At 26.0% G+C, this 19982-nt stretch overlaps 1 protein-coding gene across 1 annotated transcript; it reads right to left on the bottom strand.

The window, feature by feature from the left end:
* Window positions 1-2001: 2001 nt before the first annotated feature.
* LOC145843243 (solute carrier family 49 member A3-like) lies at window positions 2002-16798 on the bottom strand. The gene is made up of 11 exons (XM_082950706.1): window positions 16643-16798; window positions 14997-15136; window positions 14341-14412; window positions 12331-12491; window positions 11383-11462; window positions 10780-10920; window positions 10326-10445; window positions 5429-5581; window positions 4653-4807; window positions 2959-3188; window positions 2002-2168 (listed from the first exon to the last, which is right to left on the bottom strand). The coding sequence occupies exons 1-11, from the start codon at window positions 16796-16798 to the stop codon at window positions 2002-2004; spliced, it is 1575 nt and encodes a 524-aa protein (XP_082806832.1).
* Window positions 16799-19982: the final 3184 nt, after the last annotated feature.

The following is a 19982-nucleotide window of genomic DNA, read 5'->3' as shown; positions in this document are numbered from 1 at the left end:
TCGACTTTTTTATGACATTTGTTCTATCTTTTTCAATAAGAAAAAAAATGCCAAGTTTCATAAAGTTGCTTACATTTTAATACATTGAAAGCGTTCAAGTAGAAGCTTTACATATTAGTTAACATTTTTAATAGTCTAGTGAGCACATGTTTAGTTTCAATAATTTAGTAAGCATAACTTTTAAAATGCTCAAAACCAATGGTTTAGGCTCTAGTTTAAGTTTACTAGCATTTAATTAGATCAGTTTATAAGTTGCTAACTAAAAACAAAATGCTTAAAATATTTTTAAGTAAAGGATCAACATATGTTTAAAAAAAAATTCAGATAACAATTAAAAGGATATTTACAACTAGTTTACATACTAAAGTTAAACAAAAAACTTAACTGTTTGTTTAAGTGATAGAGTTATAAAGCCTTTTAAAAAATATTATCATCACAAAAACTTGGTTAGTTTTTAAGCTTTAAGTTGTTTTTTTAATACTAGCTTAAAACACTTGACGTAAAATATTCACTGTTCCATTATAACTTGCTAATATTTAATAGCTGGGTAATCTATTTTTGCTAACAAAACTATTTAAGTTATGTATCAAAACAATTGAATTTTAAAGTTTTAACAGCTTTATTTTCATTAATTTCTAAAAAAGTCTTCAACTTTTTTATACAAATAGAATCTAAAACATTGTTGTGACAGTGAAGCATGTATAACTAACTAAAATATAGCATTAAAAAGCCTACTCTTTTTTAAAAATAGCTTTTTTATAAATAAATTTTTAAACTTGTATATAAACGTTTTTTTTTTGCTAAGTATTGTTTTTTAAATAAATATAGCATTAAAGTAGATACAGTTTTTTTCAGTAAATAACCCGAAAAAAAATTTCTATCATGGAGGAATACACATTCTTTTATAAGAGTTTTTATTTTGTTCAGTTTTTACACAACTTTATTAATTAGCACAGTTTTAAACATTAGTGTTTAAACATGTTTTTTAGTTTAAATTGCTTTAAAAAAAAAACTTCGAAATGTTCATTCAACCTTTTTTTTACACTTTTGAATTTAAAATAAATACTTACAAGTATTTTTTTTAATAATTGAATTTAATTTTTATAAAAGAAACTCATAAATGTAACTTTTTTAAATGCTACTTTCAATCACAGATAACAAAAAACTTTAAAAAAAGTACTAGCATTTTTTTACTTCCGAACAAAAAAAAGTTTAAAAAAATAATTAACAAATTATTTTCAAGTAAATTAAAATTAAAGATTCGAGTTAAAATAAGCTATTATTTACTTTGTAATAAGCATTGTAAACTTAACTTTAATTTGTACTTCTAAGATTTTTTTATTTATAGTTAAATACGAGTTAATACAAAACAGGCTAAATGTTTTTTTTAAAAGGAAACGAAACTCAATTAACGAGCTTATTTAGACTTTTCAAAAAATTTTTTGTTTAAAAAGGGTCAGTGAAACACGACCAATTTAAAAATAGTACACGCTATGTTTTCATATAAAAATGGAAATTAAATACTATAACTACTTATAAAAAATCAAATAAACTAGTCTTTACTTCGATTCGTAACATTTACATTTTTTTTCTTTATAATTTTCTAAAAACTTTTTATTTTCTCAAAAAGTTTAAGGTTAAACAAAAAGACGAAATGATCTAAAAAATAAGGACAGGCTAGCTTTTGCGTTCGTATAAGTTATAAAGTATTATCATTTAAGCATTCAATAATTTTAGTTATGTTAAGAAGCTAATTATTTGAAGCAGTTAGTCAAACCAAATGAAGAATCAATTTGTGAAAAAAAAAACTTGTAAAATATGATAAAAATACTAAAACTGTGTTCATAAAAAACCTTTTAACTTAAAAATAGTTCAACTTAACATTAATTTAAAAGTTATCTAGACTTCTAGAAAAATGTTTTCATTTAAAATATCTTGTTCATCAAAAAAACAAAGGCAGGTTAGTTTATGACAAAAAAAATATATATAACTTATCTTATACTACAACTTTGCTTCGTCATCCGAGGAAAAACTCCCCTCGTTCGAAACTCCTCCCGCGCGTTTCGAATGTTGAGCCTCTGCGCGCATCCTCTTGTACTCGGGCTTGAAGAAAATCACCAGCACCAGGAATATCGCGCCGATCCAAGCCGAGCAAAAGTACATGGAGTCTGTGAATATGATTGAAACAGTTTATAAAAAATAACATATTTATTTTTACGGTTAAGATTTTTAAGGCAAAAAAATAGTGAGTTTGTGAATAGAAATAGTTTTCAAAATTTTGTTTAATAAAATTTTCAAAATTATTAATTTAGTTTGATTACTTACAATTAAATATTTATTTGACTTATTGTACATTGAATCTGTGGAAGAAACGTGTTTTTAATTTAAACAGTTTGCTTTATTTTCTGTTATAAAAGTTTTTTTTTTAAACAAGGTTTCTCAAAGGAGACGATATCGCTCGTTGTGAGTTATATTAGTAATTTTAGGACAATAGCTAGCATCGGGGTGATTTAAAAATTTTTATAGTTGTAGATTTTTCAATAAGAATTTTACACTAGATATTTTGATGTTTGTTGTGATAGTAAAAAGTAAGATTAGCAGGTATAATTGAAGAAGTTTTGTAGTTTTTCAAATATAAAAATTTGCACGCTCTTCATTGAAATTTTGTTTATTTCATGTTCATTAAATGAACTTTAAATAAAAAGAAATAGCTGTAGATTCCAAAAATTAACTAATTTTTTTTATATCTTATTTGAAACGAGAACTCTTAATCAAAAACTAAAAACAGCTTTTTACTTGAAAAAATATTCATACTTTTGTACAAGATAAATTATTTATGGTTTACGAAACAAGCAAAAACTCAATGAATTCTTGCTTTTCATCTTATTTAAAATTGGAATCTTCATATAATTAGCTTTTATTAATAAACATAATATTATAAACAAAACTAAAACTCACTCGTGAGGTCGTACGTCGTCTGGTCGTCGTCTTCAACCGGCGGCTCAGTGACCGACAGTGACGTCATATTGTCACCTGTATAACGTGACGTCATGTCGTCACCGTACTGTGACGTCACAAGCGTGCAGTTGTTGGTGAAGCAGGCCGAGTTGAGCTCGCAGGCTCGTTGCTTGGAAACGGGGAAGGAAAGCGACTGCATGACGACGACAAGGATGAGCGACTGGACCTGTCTGGTATTAAAAATATAAATAAATTTATTACTTTGTTGTTTTCAATTATTAATTACATTTGTTAATCAACAACAAAGTTGAATCTGTCTGATGCAGCTACGACTTATTTTTGATCACGTGATTTGTGATCTTGTTTCTGCCTGGTAGGGTTGTTCGAATGAAAATATCAACCAGGTAAAAACAACTCAAAAATCAACACTTTTAAAAATTGAACCGACTGCTAACCTGATGCGGCTGAACTTACTGGTAGCAACAGAAGCTAATATGATAAGTTGTAAAAATACTTATTATATCAATTTATCAATAAAAACTAATACCTGAAGTCGGAAAAGAGTTTAAACAAAATACTTCAAAAATTTTATTGAAGTTTGTTTCTATACTTGGTTTTATTATTATTATTATTATTATTAAGTTTATTGTCCAACGAAGGACCTAGGCATTAAAACCTAAGCCAGTTAAACTGAAAGACACTAACATAAAAAGAAAAAACAAATTACAGTGATTAAATAAACATAAACATAAAACTTATACAAGGCAAAAACTGAATAAATTAAAACTTTCACAACCAAATATTCAACAATTCCAAAGTCACCAATCTCCAATTATACGTTCCAAAGCAACAAATGCCTGTAACAAGCATTTCTGTCAAATCTTCAGAAGCTGTCTTCATCTTGCAGAAATTTCATCTCAGCTACTATTTGCCACTCGTTATGACGGCAAATTCAGTCAAAAATCACTTCAAAAACTTTGCAGCAACAGTTCACAAATCTAGCTTAGTAATCAACTGAATATCCAATAATTTCAAAATCTAAAGCCCAAAGCACATTAACAACAGCCCTTCCAAAAAATCAAAGTTGAAAAGTACCTAAAATCTATAAGGGGAAGGTGTAGCTTACAGATTAAACTACCAATAAACTACATACCACACACCAAATCAATGGCTAAAGAGATGAACAAAACTAATCAATCACTTATAAATTTTACTGGTAAATATTTTATTTTACTTGGCAACTTGTTTTCTCAACGCTAAGCCGATAAATTAAAAAAATAAGTCAAACGAAATGTTTTAGAAACAACTTATCATCCTAAAATTACTGTCTAAGTAGAAGCGCCTAACGGATAAAATAAAACTACAAACCTCGATTTAATTTTGTTTTTAATAATATAAGATTGAAAATACACATAACACTCACTCCGAACTAATAATAAGTCCGCAAATTGTAGTAAAACCCAAAAAATTGCAAATACAACTTATTTCAAACCCCGGTATAAAAATAAAACCAGTAATTGCAGCGATATTCACCGAATAAGTTTTAAAATATACATACAAGAAACGGCTTATTAAGTAATAAGCAGCGGTCTTTTCGTAACCAGCTGTATTTCTCTAGCGATAATTTTTCAAACAATTCATCCTAACACAACGTTTTCTTTTCTAATTATAATAAATAACAAGATGAAACAAACCCCGATATAACAATGAGCCCACTGGTTGTGGCGATGCCAACCGGATAAGTGCATTCGGCCGCCAACTCCATACCAATCGGTAGAATTGCGAAGGAAGAGAAACCGATCCCTGCTATCAGGATCAGGATGTAGTAGTCCATGTAAAACTGGTAAACCTAGACATTTTAAGTTTACATTAAATAAATTATAGTATTTCAATTCCTGCTATAAAAATTAGGGTGAAGTAGTCCATGTAAAACTGGTAAACCTACATATTTTAAGTTTACATTAGATAAACTATAGTGTTCCAATTCCTGCATTAAAAATCAGGATGTAGTAATCCATGTAAAACTGGTAAACCTAGATATTTCAATTTAATTTTAAATTGATAATTAATACTGTAGTTTTCGCTACAAAGGTGGTGTAGGTTTAACCCTGGTGTCCTTTTTGGTAGTTTACATTTTACTAAAAACATTTTTTTGTTATTTTCAAACTACTTACTGGTATAAAGTTCTAACAACGCAACCGTAAAAAAATTCGAAGGCGAAAAATACAAATACACATAAAAATAAATTTAACAAACAAATTTTTATAAAATAATAAATTTAATAAACAAACAAATTTTTATAAGATAATAAATTTAACTAACAAACAAATTTTTATAAAATAATAAATTTAACAAACAAACAAATTTTTATAAAATAATAAATTTAACAAACAAACAAATTTTTATAAAATAATAAATTTAATAAACAAATATTTTTTTATAAAATAATAAGTTTAACAAACAAACAAACCCCGGCCACTATTGCCAGTCCAACTACGACGCTTCCGTAACAAATCTTCAGCGTCGACGAAAACTGCTTTCCCCTGTCCACGTGATTGCCGATGGGTATTCCCCCGATCAGCCCCATAAATGTCAGCACCGCGCTGCACCAACCCGCTATTTCCTATGAGAAGCCATTTTCGTCGGTTAGATACAAAAGCAGGGATAGTTGATTAAAATTATTCTTATAATCATTAAAATTATTAGTATTTACTAAAACTCGTCGGTTGAAATTAAAAGCAGGGTGAATTTTTGTTAAAGAAAATTAAACGGTATTTCATCGTAAATACTTTATATATGTTTATGAAACTTTAATATTTACGTTTATTTTATGCTTTTATTAACCGCACTGCATCAATCTGCTATTTCAAAATAAAATCCGTTTTTGTCTTAATAATTTAAAAGCAGAGATAAATCTTAAAAGTATGCTTTAAAACCGCGGAAGATAAGTCACAAATATGCTTTGTTTTGAAATCAACCGAGTTTAAAAGTTTATTTTTTGTTATTTCTTTTATTTTTAAATTGTATAACCAACTGTTTTTTACTCATTCAGTTTCTACACGTTATTCTTTAGAAACTTGATTTTACAAATGTGACGTAAATAACCCGCTCATAATCTATATTAAATTTGCACAAGTTAGCATAAACTATCTATGTTATGAAAACTTTTGGTAACTTTATTGTTATTGGTTTTTATGGGTAGTTCTTTTTATGTGTACTATTTTTATGTGTACTATTTATTTTATCCATAATATTTATATAAGGCATGGACAGTAATTTATTTTTCATTTAATTGCAGCAACTTAATTGCAGCAACATCTAAATACTACACATAATTTTGATGACATCACATCAAAAATTGAATGCAGCAATTCTACACATAAAATAGTGCCCATAAAATAGTACACATAAAAAGTCCTACCGGGTTTTTATGCGTAGCTTTATGACGTAATAAATTTGACGTCTCGTTTACCTTTGCTGCGCAAGTACGTCTAAACACAAAACAATGTTACTTTATATTAATCTTTTTCGTTAAAGTTGTTTCGAGAAAACCATAAGCTTTTATTATTAAAACTGATAGATTAGTCAATAAAAAATAGTTAATATTTGCTAATTAAAAAAATTATATATGTTAAAAAAAGTCATTGTTGGTTTTCTTTGAAACATAATACTTAAACAGAACAATGTGTAAATTTTTAAATTATTCTAAAACTAAACCTTCATGTCGTTTAGATTACATATTAGAAAATTGAAAACAAACTATAAAGTCAAACTAAAACCAAGAAGTTTATATAAATAATAAGTAGAGAACTTTATAAAACTAAATGTAAAATTTGATAAAACGGCAATTTTTTTTACACTCGTAATATAAATTATTGACTTCATACAGCGACAAATTAACATCAAAAAGCTTAAATTTTTAAGTCAAGACTGCTTCCCAATAAGTTTTGTAAATTTAAAGTTAGTTTATTTACAGCAAAATGAAAAAACAAAGCTAAATAAGAAATTTAAATTTTTTTAATAAGCTTTTTTTATACCACACAATGACAAAATTGAATGAAATTAAAGTTTAATTTTTAATTTAAGACTAGTTCTCACAAAAACACAGTTAGTTAAATTACAAGTGTCAATCTTTTAAAATAAGTCGCGTGGTAAAATCGAATTCTAACTTCCTTAAAACACACATGCCACACAACGACATGAAAAAAAACTTTAAAGAAAAGCTTAATTTTTTTTCAAAGTGAAAACTCTCACGAAAATACAACAGTGCCACGATTGTCAGCCTTTTCAAGATTTGTATAAAATTACACTATGACGTCACAATGAAAAAAAATCAAGCCGATTTGTAACCACATTTATTGACGTTAATGTCATTAGCGCTAATTTTAGTTGTGCTTCGCACGATTCGATTTCGCAGACGGCACCTCGATTTTACAGACACTTGCAGAGGAAATGAACAATTGAGATTTTATTTCAGAGTCTGGTGTCAATCATCTGCTGCATGAGGTTTCAATTTTGTTCGGGTTTGTTTTAGAGGAACTCAGGTTTTTAGATGTCGAATGCAATACTAGTTTGTATGAATTAATTTTTTTTTTCAAAAGTTGAATTTGAACATATTAAGCTACTTTTTTAACTTATAGTTTTGTTATTATAACTTTATCAAATCCTTAATGAAGTTATATATATATATATATATATATATATATAGATATAGATATATATTAAACTATTGAGTTAATGAGTTGAAATAAATCCTCAATAGTGATAGATGCCTATTTTAGAATAAAAGTTAGTTCTTTTTTAATGTTTAATATAGAGTATCATGTGGTTAAATTTAACATGTCAATAATAACACTTTTATTTACAAATTCACGATAAATTACAAAATTGAAGTATTTTAATTTATCTTTAAAAAAAGATAAACACCATTTGTTCAAAAAGAACAATTTTACAAATTTTTCAATGTAAAACTAACACTTTTAGCAAACAAACATATCTTTTAAACTCTATAATTAACGAATATAAACAAAGTAAAAAATTGAGGAAACACTATAGATAACAAAATGTTTGATTAAAGTGTGCTTTACAAACAACTTTTAAAAGTATTATACATGAACAAGTTTTTAAATGATAGCAACTAAGTACTTTAAAAAAAAAAATTAATGAAAATGAAACAAAAACAAAAGTAACAACTATATTAATGGTAGTTAAGCCAAAAAATTTATTCAAATTTGACTTTAAGTAATTTAAAGTAGTAACACACATATAAGCTTCAACAACTAGCTTAATACATTTTTTACTCGCAATCATAATGAGTTTTCTCGACTAAAACAATTACAAATTAATTTTCATATCAAAAAATACAAATATTAGTTACACAAGTTTCATTGTTCATAATGTTATTTCATTAAACTTCGGAAGTACCACAGCATATTACCAGTGCGATATAGATAATTTTAAAGGTGGTCTGAAACAAAATAAAAATCGGGTTTCAAATTACTAAGTAGCATTTAATCTCCCTTCAAAATTTTACTCGGACAAATCAAATTATACTTGTCTTGGAGTGAACATTTTCGCACGTTAATAGTGTTATGTTAACAATGACTTCTGACAGTTTTCTGTTTCCGACTTCACTTTAAAAGTAATGATATTAGCTCAGTTAAAAATTCGATTAGCTACAAATTTTCGTCTATTATTTTAAATTCAAAACTTTAAAGCATATTCGACGGTCTAAAATGAGTTCATACAAAGACCCTAGTTGATAAACAAAACAAAAATTATACTGTCTATGTTGGTTGATATTCGTTTTTTGTCGTGCTTTAAACTGAAAAAAACTAGTTTTTTATTAAAAAATTAGCTTGATTAAAAAGGTAAAACAACAATACCAAAAATATAAATAATCTTCGAAGCAAGTGGTCTTTTAATTCAACTAACTTCGATTGCAGTATATTATCGAAAAATTAACAACGGTTAAAAGTTTGGTATACCTAAATAGATTATAAAGTTTAATAAAAATAGTTTTTACTAAAGTAGTTAAACATAAGTGACTTTTTTTATTATTCAAAATTTTTCTTGTATATGTAGAGGTAGATCAAAAAGTGATTTTAACGCGTTTATTAAATCAAACTTTTTTATATCAGCAAACTTAATGTCCCTTATACTTTTAATCTATGTTTAATTACTTTGATTCGAAAAAAAAACAAGTTTTTTAGTTATTTAAAAATTTTAATTTTACGCCTTTTTTGTATTTATACAACTATATTTAGCTTATAAACACATTTCTATATTTAATGACATTTCTCCGCTTTTAAACCTTACGACAACTATATGAACCTCATAAAGTGGCAAATCACTTTGAAAACTTTACAAAGTAAGCACGAATCACTTCTTTGTTTTTACAATAACTTTGTTACTGTTTGTACTTCTCACCGTGATGGTTTGTACAGGCACAACGTTTGTAGCGGTTAGGAAGAAATGAAAGTTCTTGTTTATATTACTTAACAAACGTGTCAAGTCAAAGCAGCAAAAAAAGATTATTATATTTTATTTAATATATAATTTAACTTTTTCAACTTCATACGAGCCAATGCTTATACAATATACGATAAAGTACATCAGTTATTTGAGGAGTAACCACTTTTATATAATAAAAATATATGAACGTGCCGATAAATATTCGTACGGGCACAATATTTGAACGATCAAGAACTTTCTTTCAACGTGATATTACTAAAGTTATAGTATGTTATGAGCGTTAAAAAACAAGTTGAAAGGTTTTGTAAATATCGAACCTACCGAAAAATATCTATAAGGGCAAACTGTTTTGACAATCATCATTTTTTTTACATTTTTTATTTATATAGTTTTTAATATTTAAAAAAATAAACTGATCCATTAAAACCATAACGTTTAAATGACCGATGAGTACCCGTAAGGTAAAAGGTTTTTAATGCTAATTTACAGAATGGCTTTATATCTTATTTATGTAATAAGTATATTCAAAATTTATTTTAACAAAAAACAAACTGATGAGTACTCATTACAGCACAATACTTGTGTGATCAACATCACAAAAATAAAACTTTTAATTTTATTTTAAATACTTAAAATATGACTTTAGATTGTTGAAATCTGTAATCAGGTAACTAAAAACACAAAAAAAGTAATGTTTTTTTAATTCTAAAAACTTCAACAAAACCGATGAATATCCGAAGGGGCAAAATATTTGTGCGATCATTGTCACAATTTTCTTTTTTATTACAACATGACTTAAATATTAAATATTAACAGTTTTTCACAACATATATGTAATTAAATAAAAAAGCTACCTTCATATTATCTATGAATAAGATTAACATCAAACTGACCGATGAGTAACCGTACGGGCACAGTATTTGGGCGATCAACGTAACAAAGGCAGAGTAAACTCCGAGGCTCCCTCCAACGGTTAAAAGTAAAATGAGGTATTTCGGGTTGCACAAAACTTTCTATATGGGAAATAAAATTTTCGTTACAATACATAAAAAGTAACAAATATTATTAAGTAAAAAGTTCGAAGTTTTTGTTTTTATTGAAACCAACTTTTAAAAACGCATCGTGACTGTTGACAGTTAAGCTTTTTATTTTGCTCAGCCATGTAAAAAAAAACGAAATGTTCGATTAATATTTTTCAGGCTCGAATGCTAATGAATTGGTTTTGTGAAGCAACTAACTACTACTCATCATTAAAACTTATAAAGCAAAGCAAAGTTGCTAACACAAGTTTATACTTTAACAAAACTTTGTTTTCATCAATTATTTATTTTAAAACAAATTTCTAACTTTGACATTCTTCAGTATCTCTTTTCCGGTCAGCGTGGGATTGGAAGCGGCCACTGTCGGCGGTGTTGGCGGGTTTGATGACGTCATCATGAATGTGACGAATATGGCGGTTACTGTTGATGGCACCGCCGTCATTATCAGCTGAAGGTAAGTTATTATTGGTATGATTATATTTATTACATAAAGAAACGTTTGCGGTAAAGGGTTGTAAGAAAACTGAAGTGTTTAAGAGTTCGAAGAGTACCCAAGGTTATTTTTTAAATGTAAATGTACACGCTATCAAATTTAGAAAATAGATGCAGAAGTAATGCTTTTTAATCACAAAGTTTAAATATATCATTTTTGTTTGTTTGGTAAATGTTCCTTATTTCTTTTGAAACTTAAGTTTTTTAAATTGTTGAAAGAGAATACTTGTAAATTAAAGGCTCTGCTTTTTTAAACTAAATTAAAAGTTAATTTAAAATTCTTTAAAAATTTTTTATGATATTTTTTGTTTAGACTATTTTGGTATTAACTCTACTAGCACAACTTTCAATGTACAAAAAAAAAGCAAGTCACAAAATAAATAAACTTAATCAAAAACCGAAAAACAATTAAACAAACCAGGTTAGTAGCATCAAGCTGGTCATTGGTTTCGAATAACGGAGACAGAAGACCGACTACTACTACTCCGAAAGGGTTGGCTGTAAATTAAATTAATATAATAGAAGACAAGTTGTAAATAAGATTAAGTTGCGAAAGTAGTGTTTCTACATTAGATTTCGACTGTGAAATTGTATAAACCATAACATTTATTTACCATTTTGAAAGATTAGTGTTGCGATCAAAATATATTAACATTAAAAAAGAACCATAAATATTAAATATTTTTAAATCACATGCTAGAGATGTAATTACGTTTGGCTGTAAATTATTTAATCCTATATAAGAGTATCAGTGACAGACGTAGATGAGATTAGAAGTCAAAAATTTAGTTTCTAATTTCACGCTATCGAAATCTCAATTATAAAATTACCAAAACCACAGTTTTGGTCGTAGATAAACATCTTTGTATAAAAAAAATGTTACGTTGCTATCGAAATATGTTGGTTTCTATAAAGTGATACAAAAATTCAATAACTTTAGGTTACATTTTTAGTTATGTAATAACGGTTTATTTTGCAAACACAGGTTTAATCTTCAATACTAATTAAATTTATAAACTTAGTTTAACAGTGATAAGTTGTCTATGCTCAAGTTCTAAAACATGTTGAATATTTTTTTAAATTTATAATAAATCTAATTAAAAAGTATATTTAAATACAAAATAAATGTGAGTTATTTCTTGCTTGAATGCTTTTATTCCTAAGTGTTTTATTAATAAATACATATAGTAACGAACCCAAATCTCTAAATTTTTTTACAGACCACTATCAATCTCAATATTCACACAAACAAACAAAATATTTTCATAAAAGTACGAACAAACTAGTAAAGCTTGCAACTGTTATAACTAATCATCATTAAATTTTCTTGTTAAATTATTATTTTATAATAAAAACAAAAACCGACCCACGGTACCGATCAGGTTGGCCACCGTCCTCTCGCGTTCGGGGAACCACGCCTCGGCGGTTTTGGCGGGACAGTACGTCGAAAATGGCTGCCCGATGGCGATTATGGCCTGGCCGACGAACAGGACCGCGAGTCTGCCCGACCCAAGGCTGTCGATTGTGCTGTTTTGGAAAAAGATAAACTTCAAAAAATTATAAACTTATTCATAGTTACAGCTATTGGTTTTGAAAAAAATAAAAAGATTATATTTATCTTTTAGATATTTTTTAGAAAAGATAATATTTTTTTAGTTTATAAACTTTAGTAGTCTCCCCGACCCAAGGCTGTCGATTGTGCTGTTTTGGAAGAAAAATATAAACTTTAAATAATTACAAACTTTTTCATAGTTACAGCTACTTGTTTTAACTTAAGTTTTAGTAATGATAGCTTTCTAAAATTTAATGATTTTAACTGTGTGCCCGACCATAAGTTGTCAACTGTGCTGTTTAGAGAATAATGTATGTATAATAATTATCATAACAGTTTAATTTTATCGATTGTTATATTTTATGTTATTATATTGTTACATGTTTTTTATTTATGCATTACAACACTGTAAACTTTTATTTCTAAAAGTATATTAGTTTGATGTTTGATTTTTTGGGTTTAAATTTTAATTATGCTTTTTTTTTTTTGTTCTGTTTTATCTGGCATACTTAAGCCGAACAGGACCAGTTGTATTGTTAAAGTTTAGAATTACCGTGAGGGAAAAAGTAATACAAGGCCAGTTTTGTGGTTTTTATTAATAAAAAAATGCTTATTCTATGACTAATAAACAATAAAGCTAGTACTGTACTAAACCTAAGTCGATGTTTGTTAAAGTTGTCTTAATCACTTTCTTTAAAAAAATACTTTGATAAGAAGTTTATTAACTTATATTAAGTTGAGTGTTAGTTACGATTAATATTAGTAAAATTTCAAACAAACTTTGGTATTTATTAAAAATGCAATTTAATTTTTCCAAAAACCACAATAACAAACAACCCTTATCTAACAACATAAATATTGGTTGATTCTAAAACAAACAATTGAAAATAAATATACAATAATAAATGAAATAACCTGTTTTAAGTTAAAAATAAGCTATTTCAAAGCAAAATAAAGTAAAAAATAGTTAGTAATTAACATTTTTATAACAAATGTTTTTCAACTTTTGTTATTATTTGTGTAATCAACCAACACATCGATTTAAAAATAAAAATTTAAAAAGACTTTTATGTACTGGTGTCGGTTAACGTATAATGTCTTATTTAATTATGTTTATGTTTTATAATAGTTTCATTAATAACAAAAATAACTGTTTAAAGTATTTCAAAAAAAAACTTTTAGTAAACAATAACAAAATTTATTTTAAAAAACACTTTTTAATAAAAATAATTGACGATTTAAAGGTTTTTTTAACGTTCTTAGTTGTTTGTTTAGTCAATATTTGTTTTATTAATTTAATTAGTTTACGTAACAATTGCAAATTCGTTCGCATGCAAAAAAGTCTTTCCATGAAAAATTTTCAACAAAAACCTTTGGTCAGTTTAATAGTGTGTTTAAGGGGGAAATGATAGCAGATATTTTTTTTTACAAAGATTTATGTAGATCTATACTTAAACTTAATTAATGCACTTGAAATTAGAAGAAACGTTTTTGGCATACTAACTTTTTTTGATTAAACTTTAAGAGATTTGCTAATGTATTTATTTTTTATAGATTTTACACCTAATAAAAAAGTTTAAAACTGCCATCAATATTCCCTGATAAACGTGTGTCTTAAACATTAAAGACTTTACCTAAATTTTAAACAGTGTTAAATTCCTGACACCATCGTTAAATACAAATCAAAAAATATATAAAAACGAAAAATTTGAATAAGTGAACGTCTTTAGACAAAACGTGTAGAACAGTAGAACGGTTAAGTTTTTCAGTTTTTTGCAAATAATTTTTTCAATCTTTGTTTAATATTTATAAAACATATCGAACCTAACAATTCTGAGTAGACTTCCAACACAACATGTCCATCCGCAGAAATAATATGATGGTCTTAAACCAAACCTATAAAGAGATATATTTTAACGTTAGGTAAGTTATACAGAGGGACAACATTTGTTTTAAGCTAAATTTTGTGTGATAATGTTCAACTATAAAAAGACTAGTCATTGCTATGCAACTTATGAACAGACTTGTATAAGCTCCAATTTTGTTTAAAAGATATTTTTAGAAATAGCACATACTGAATATTACTGTATACTAGTAATGTTTTTGATAATTTTATGCTTCTATTACTTTTTCTTTAAAATTGTTTTACGTCTTACAGTATGTTTAGTATATTGAAATATTTGTTTCGTAAAACATTTTTCAAGTACTATACGGATAAATATTTACAAAACACCCTAACTCGTTTTATAAATAAAATAATAACCTTAAAAACTGTATGAATCAAAGATGTTTACTTTTACAGAACAATTTTAGCTTTTAACATACAAAATTAATATAATAACAACAGTATATTAAAATTCTTATACATATGATTAAACAAAAGTATGAAGCAAACTTACAGCTAACAAATTGTGTTTTTTTTTTAATAACTCAAACTTTCATTATAAAAGATTACAAAATTGTTGTAGTTGTAAACAAACCTTTCAATGAGAAAAGTTGCAAAAGTTCCGATCGGAATAGCTGAGAAGAGGAATATCAGTGAGAGCAAGTTGATTGCGTTGACGTCTGTGTCGTAATAATCGGCAGCGCTGTACGGCACAGTTGAAAACGTCAGCCAGTTCTGTTTAGAAATTGCACATCTTCGTTAAGATAGACATAATCATTGGTGACATTTCAAAGTTATGAATAGGCATTAAATAACCTTTGTTTGCTTGTTATTTTTGAGAATGTTTTGGCTTAAAAAATAATTAAATAATTTAAATGTGAAATTAAACGTATTTGCTATAAAGTAAACAATAAAGTGTGTTAATTTATTAGTTAATGTTTTTTCAAAAAAAAAAACCCATAATACTACAAACTAAATATTTTGAAAAATTTCAAGTTGTTTTTGTTCAAAAAACCATTTTTTCTATTAAAAATAGAAATTTTGAATAATTGAATCAGATTAACATAGACTAATCTAAATTATTTTGTTTTGATCTTACATTATAGACCTCTAAAGCAGTTAGGACATAAAATTAGCTAGTTATTTTTAAACAATTGTTAGAACACTTTATGTAAACAAAAAATTAATGCAGTCTTTTTATCTAAAAAACAATTACTTGAAATTATACTTGTTATGTAAATTTAAAAACAGAGTGTTCAAAATTTTTCTAAGTGTTAAAAATAAATTAATGAAGTTTTAACTAAAGTGTTGTTTAACTTTAGTTACATTGGCAAATATTTGTTTTTAATAAATCTTTTTAGTAACTAAAAAACTTAAAACAAGTATTTTAATTGAAATTTTTTAGTTGCTAAAAAATCTTGAACTTAAAAACCAATCAAACTGATTGACGATTTTAAACGACTAATGAAATTTTAAATTCTTAGTTTGAAATGAAAAGATTAATAGTGTAAATATAAAAATGATACAAAAACATTGCTTTTATTAAAGCTTTAACACTGTTTAACTTTTAAAAAAGTTTAGGCGTTTAAAACAAATATCTACGTTTAATTCGAAAATCTTACTGACACAAAAAATAATAACCTAATGTAATGTATAATCAAAGGTAAAGTTTTGAGATGTCTTTTAAACAGTTTGAAACTTTCATTGACAAAAATAGTCAACTTAAGTTTATTTAAAAAATCTTTTGTATATAAAACCATTTACTTCTTATACATAACTATCTTATATTTACAAAACAAACTTAAATTGGTTAAATATAAAACAAGAATAGTTACAACATACGAAAAAATCAAGAATAAGTTTGAAAATACGATCCTAAATTAAACTAAGAAAGCCAACAGTTGTTAAGAGTCTTTTTCTCAAAGGCTGTCAAGATAAATCACACAAACAATTAGATGCTTTATTTAAGTTAAGCAACTTTTTAGAACCATATAACAACTTTGAAAAATATTTTAGCAGTTATTTTACTAAAGATGTATATGTATAAAATCGGCCAATTTTTAAGTTTTTATTCTAAATAACTAAACTTAATTTTTATAAGTCTAAGAATCTTTATTTAAAATCTAAAAGTTTATATTTAAAGTTAAATCTTTAAAGTGTCATTACACATTTAAACGTTGCTTTCTTGTTAATCAACTTTTTAAACTCAACAAAAATTTTGTAGAAACAAACAAAACTCACTAAGGCCCCGCAGAAATTAAGCAGGCTCAACCCAAACAGAACCCACCACCTTTTTTTGTACACCTTCAAATCCAAACCCGACTTCACTTCTGCACCCGATTTCGTTCCGGTGTCCGAGTCCGAGTCCATCTTGAATTTAACTTCCATATCATCCATAGTTTATATATTATGTATTTATGTTCTGTATTAAAAAGTATAAGTTTTTTTGTTTGAGTAAAAACAAAACAAAGAGTTTTGGTTGGTATAATTCACTTCTGCAAATAAAATTAAAATTGGTTCTTAACAAAATAAAACATGAATAGGAAAATAAATTAAATCTCATGAAGACTTTAAACATCCTATTGAAAATTTTTATTAAAAAATGATTAGAAATGATTTTATAGAAGCAATTTGTTTAAGGCAGATTGATCATTAATGCTGAAAATAGTTGAGTTTTAGACTAAAATTTTTTGAAAATTATTTTTTAAACTGTGAACAAAAACTCTTGGTTAATCTTTTTAAAGCTTAAATGAGCTATTCAGCACAAATCACCATAATTACTAAAACTAATTTTTTAATCCTTTCTTAACTGCTGTTTAAATATATTTGTTTCACTTGCTCGATTACATAATGTTGTTTTTTATAAGAAATGGCTAATTTTTAAAATGATATAACTTTTTATATAATAATAACAAATTATTTTATAAGTAAACATGGAAAATAAATAAAAATCAAATAATACAACCAATAATTTAAATGGAATAAAGTAGCAAATTAGTCTAAAGTAAAACTGGCTGTATTCACTACATTACATAATGAAAACTTACTGTAAAATCAGTTAATTTTCGGATTAGAATAACATTGACTTAATAACAAGTGATTTTAAATGCAAACATTAAAACTAAACAAAAACTAAGTAATAAAACCAATAATTAAGTTAAATGAAATAGCCAATTAGTCTAAAGTAAAACAGGAATTAAATGAAATAATGTCAATTTGTTGTATAAACAGCTAATTTTCGTATAAGTATAACTTTGACTTACTAACAAATAATCTTATATGCAAACATGGAAACTAAATAAAACTTAAATAATACAACCTATAATTTAAGTCGAATGAAATAATAAATTACTCTAAAATAAAACTGATTATATGCTTAAAGCTTATTACTTGAAATCAATTTGGCAAACGGCCTGTTCACGAAAATTTCTCAACTTAAAGTTAGACCTTAAAAAAATTGCAACGAAATAAAAACGTACCTATTTTAACACTTAATTTATGTAAAGTTTTAATAAAACTTGAATTTAAAAAACAGCTGTTCTCACAAACCATTCGCAACCATCTAAAAGAAAGTTATCAAACTTGAGCTTATGTTTTATGAATTTAACGAAATTAAAAAAAAATCAACTATAAATAAGCTAAAAATTCTCAGAAAAAGGTAATAGACTTTTATTGACCAAATAAACTCAACCGCATAAGGCTGATAGTCGAAAAGTTTAAAGCCAAGAACAAGTTAATTGTTGAATAAACGTCAGAAAACTGATCAAACACTGACAAAGTTGAAAGTTTTATTACACTGCTGTATTAAGCACTTTACTTAACTGAAAACTCTATTACTGATTATACTATAAACAACTGTACCTAAAAATTCTAACACATGCTCTAAAATATATTCTAATTTCTAAACTATAGTTATGCTTGAAAAAAAAAATAATTTAAAACTTTAAAGGTATTTCAAGCAACAATGTGGCTTTTGAAAATTAAAAATACATTACAAAGGTTATTTTACTTTGTTATATAAACAAATCTAAAACGAATCTTTTAAGTGTCTTTGTAAGTTTATCTGTATTTGTGAGTTTTTACAAAAAAAAATATTTGAAATTTTAGTTAAACTTAAACTGTAAATTAGCAACAATTTTAAAATAATAATAACTTTCTAAAAAATACTTTGACAGACTTATTCAATTAGTTTAGTTATTAACAAACTTATTACACAGAAAAATAAAAGTCTTTTACTTCTAAAAACTTTATCTACTTCAAAGTAAAACAAAACGTTTTATTGTTTGAAAACTAGCAATTAATTGATGTTTGCTCTGTTTTGTTTTTATTACTTTAACTGTTTACTTTCAATTTTTGGTTAATATGTAACTTAAATCAATACACAGAAAAAATCCACGCTTATATAAGTTTTAATTGGTAGTTTAATTAATTTTTACAGCTTCTTATTACATTTTTTATTAAATTTTACAAACTTAATCATTAACGTTAGGAGAAAAGTTTAACATATGGTTTATTTCCTTGTTATACATTTCACTTTAAAATTTGAAACTCTTTTCATATATTTAGTATTTTTATGAAATCACTGTAAAGATAAGCTAAACACTTATGATGTTTAACTTGTTTGATATTTAAAAATTATACTAACAATCAACACTCAGCTATTTGTGAAAACATTTCTTTCTAAAGTAAAATTTAAGACTGTTTGTAACGAAGTTTTAGTTTTAGAAACATAAAGCTAAACTAATCGTTTCTAACCCGGACGCTATAAGTTTGACTTAACCTCATAATTGTCATAAAAAACACTTCAAAACTTCTTTACTCAAGTTTAATTAAACAAATTTAAAAGTGTTTTTATGAAAAAAGCGAAAAAGAAACAAAATCAAACCTTTCCTTGCTTCAAATTACCTTTTTTCTTAATTAAGTTTGAAAAAACTTGTACTAATTTAGTTATAAGCTCAGCTAAACTATTTTTTGTAAAATATTCTATGCTTTTTTTAGAACCAATTACTTATAAATAAAATTTTATCTATTAAAAAAACATAAGTTTGTAGTTTTTTTGTATTACTAGCTTAATTAAATTCTTTTTAACAGTTATCTATACAAAGACACTTTTGAAATTTATCTACAACAGTTAACTTAATACAAAAAAATATGAACTGTATTTCATTTAATTTATACTAAAACCGACAAAGAAACATGTTTATATTTTTCGAATTTAATTAATAAAAACTCAAATGTACTTAGGTTTGGCGTATTTAAATTTCCAATTAGAAAACATCTTATCTCCCACCTAGGCTAAAATGTATCACATTTCTCAAAATTAATTACGTCTTTTCAATGTTTTTGTGTTTAAAAGTCAGTGTATGACATACAGTGAACAACTTTGTTTATTATAAGCGTTAATAAACTTTAAAGTAACTGACATGAATTGTTTCACAGTTTTTATGATTAAAAATTATACAGTTACACAAAAAAAGTTTGAATAAGCCTTTTTGTGTTACTGTGAAAGATTTTTTTTGAGAAAATTGCCTTGCGGTTTATGTAATTTGTTTAATTAAATTGAAAGTCAAGAAACACAAAC

The sequence above is a fragment of the Thalia democratica genome, chromosome 8 (assembly GCF_965202585.1).
Source record: "Thalia democratica chromosome 8, ktThaDemo2.hap1.1, whole genome shotgun sequence".
Lineage (NCBI taxonomy): Eukaryota > Metazoa > Chordata > Thaliacea > Salpida > Salpidae > Thalia > Thalia democratica.
The sequence above is the reverse complement of the archived record's forward strand: the minus strand, read 5'-3'. Positions and strand labels throughout refer to the sequence as shown.

Coding starts and splice junctions, on each gene's coding strand:
- LOC145843243 (XM_082950706.1), bottom strand. CDS start 16,798: ATGGATGATATGGAAGTTAAATTCAAGATGGACTCGGACTCGGACACC. Junction 12,492..14,340: donor AGTCTACTCAGAATTGTTAG/GTTCGATATGTT, acceptor TTTCCAAAACAG/CACAATCGACAGCCTTGGGT. Junction 10,921..11,382: donor AGCTTGATGCTACTAACCTG/GTTTGTTTAATT, acceptor ACTTACCTTCAG/CTGATAATGACGGCGGTGCC.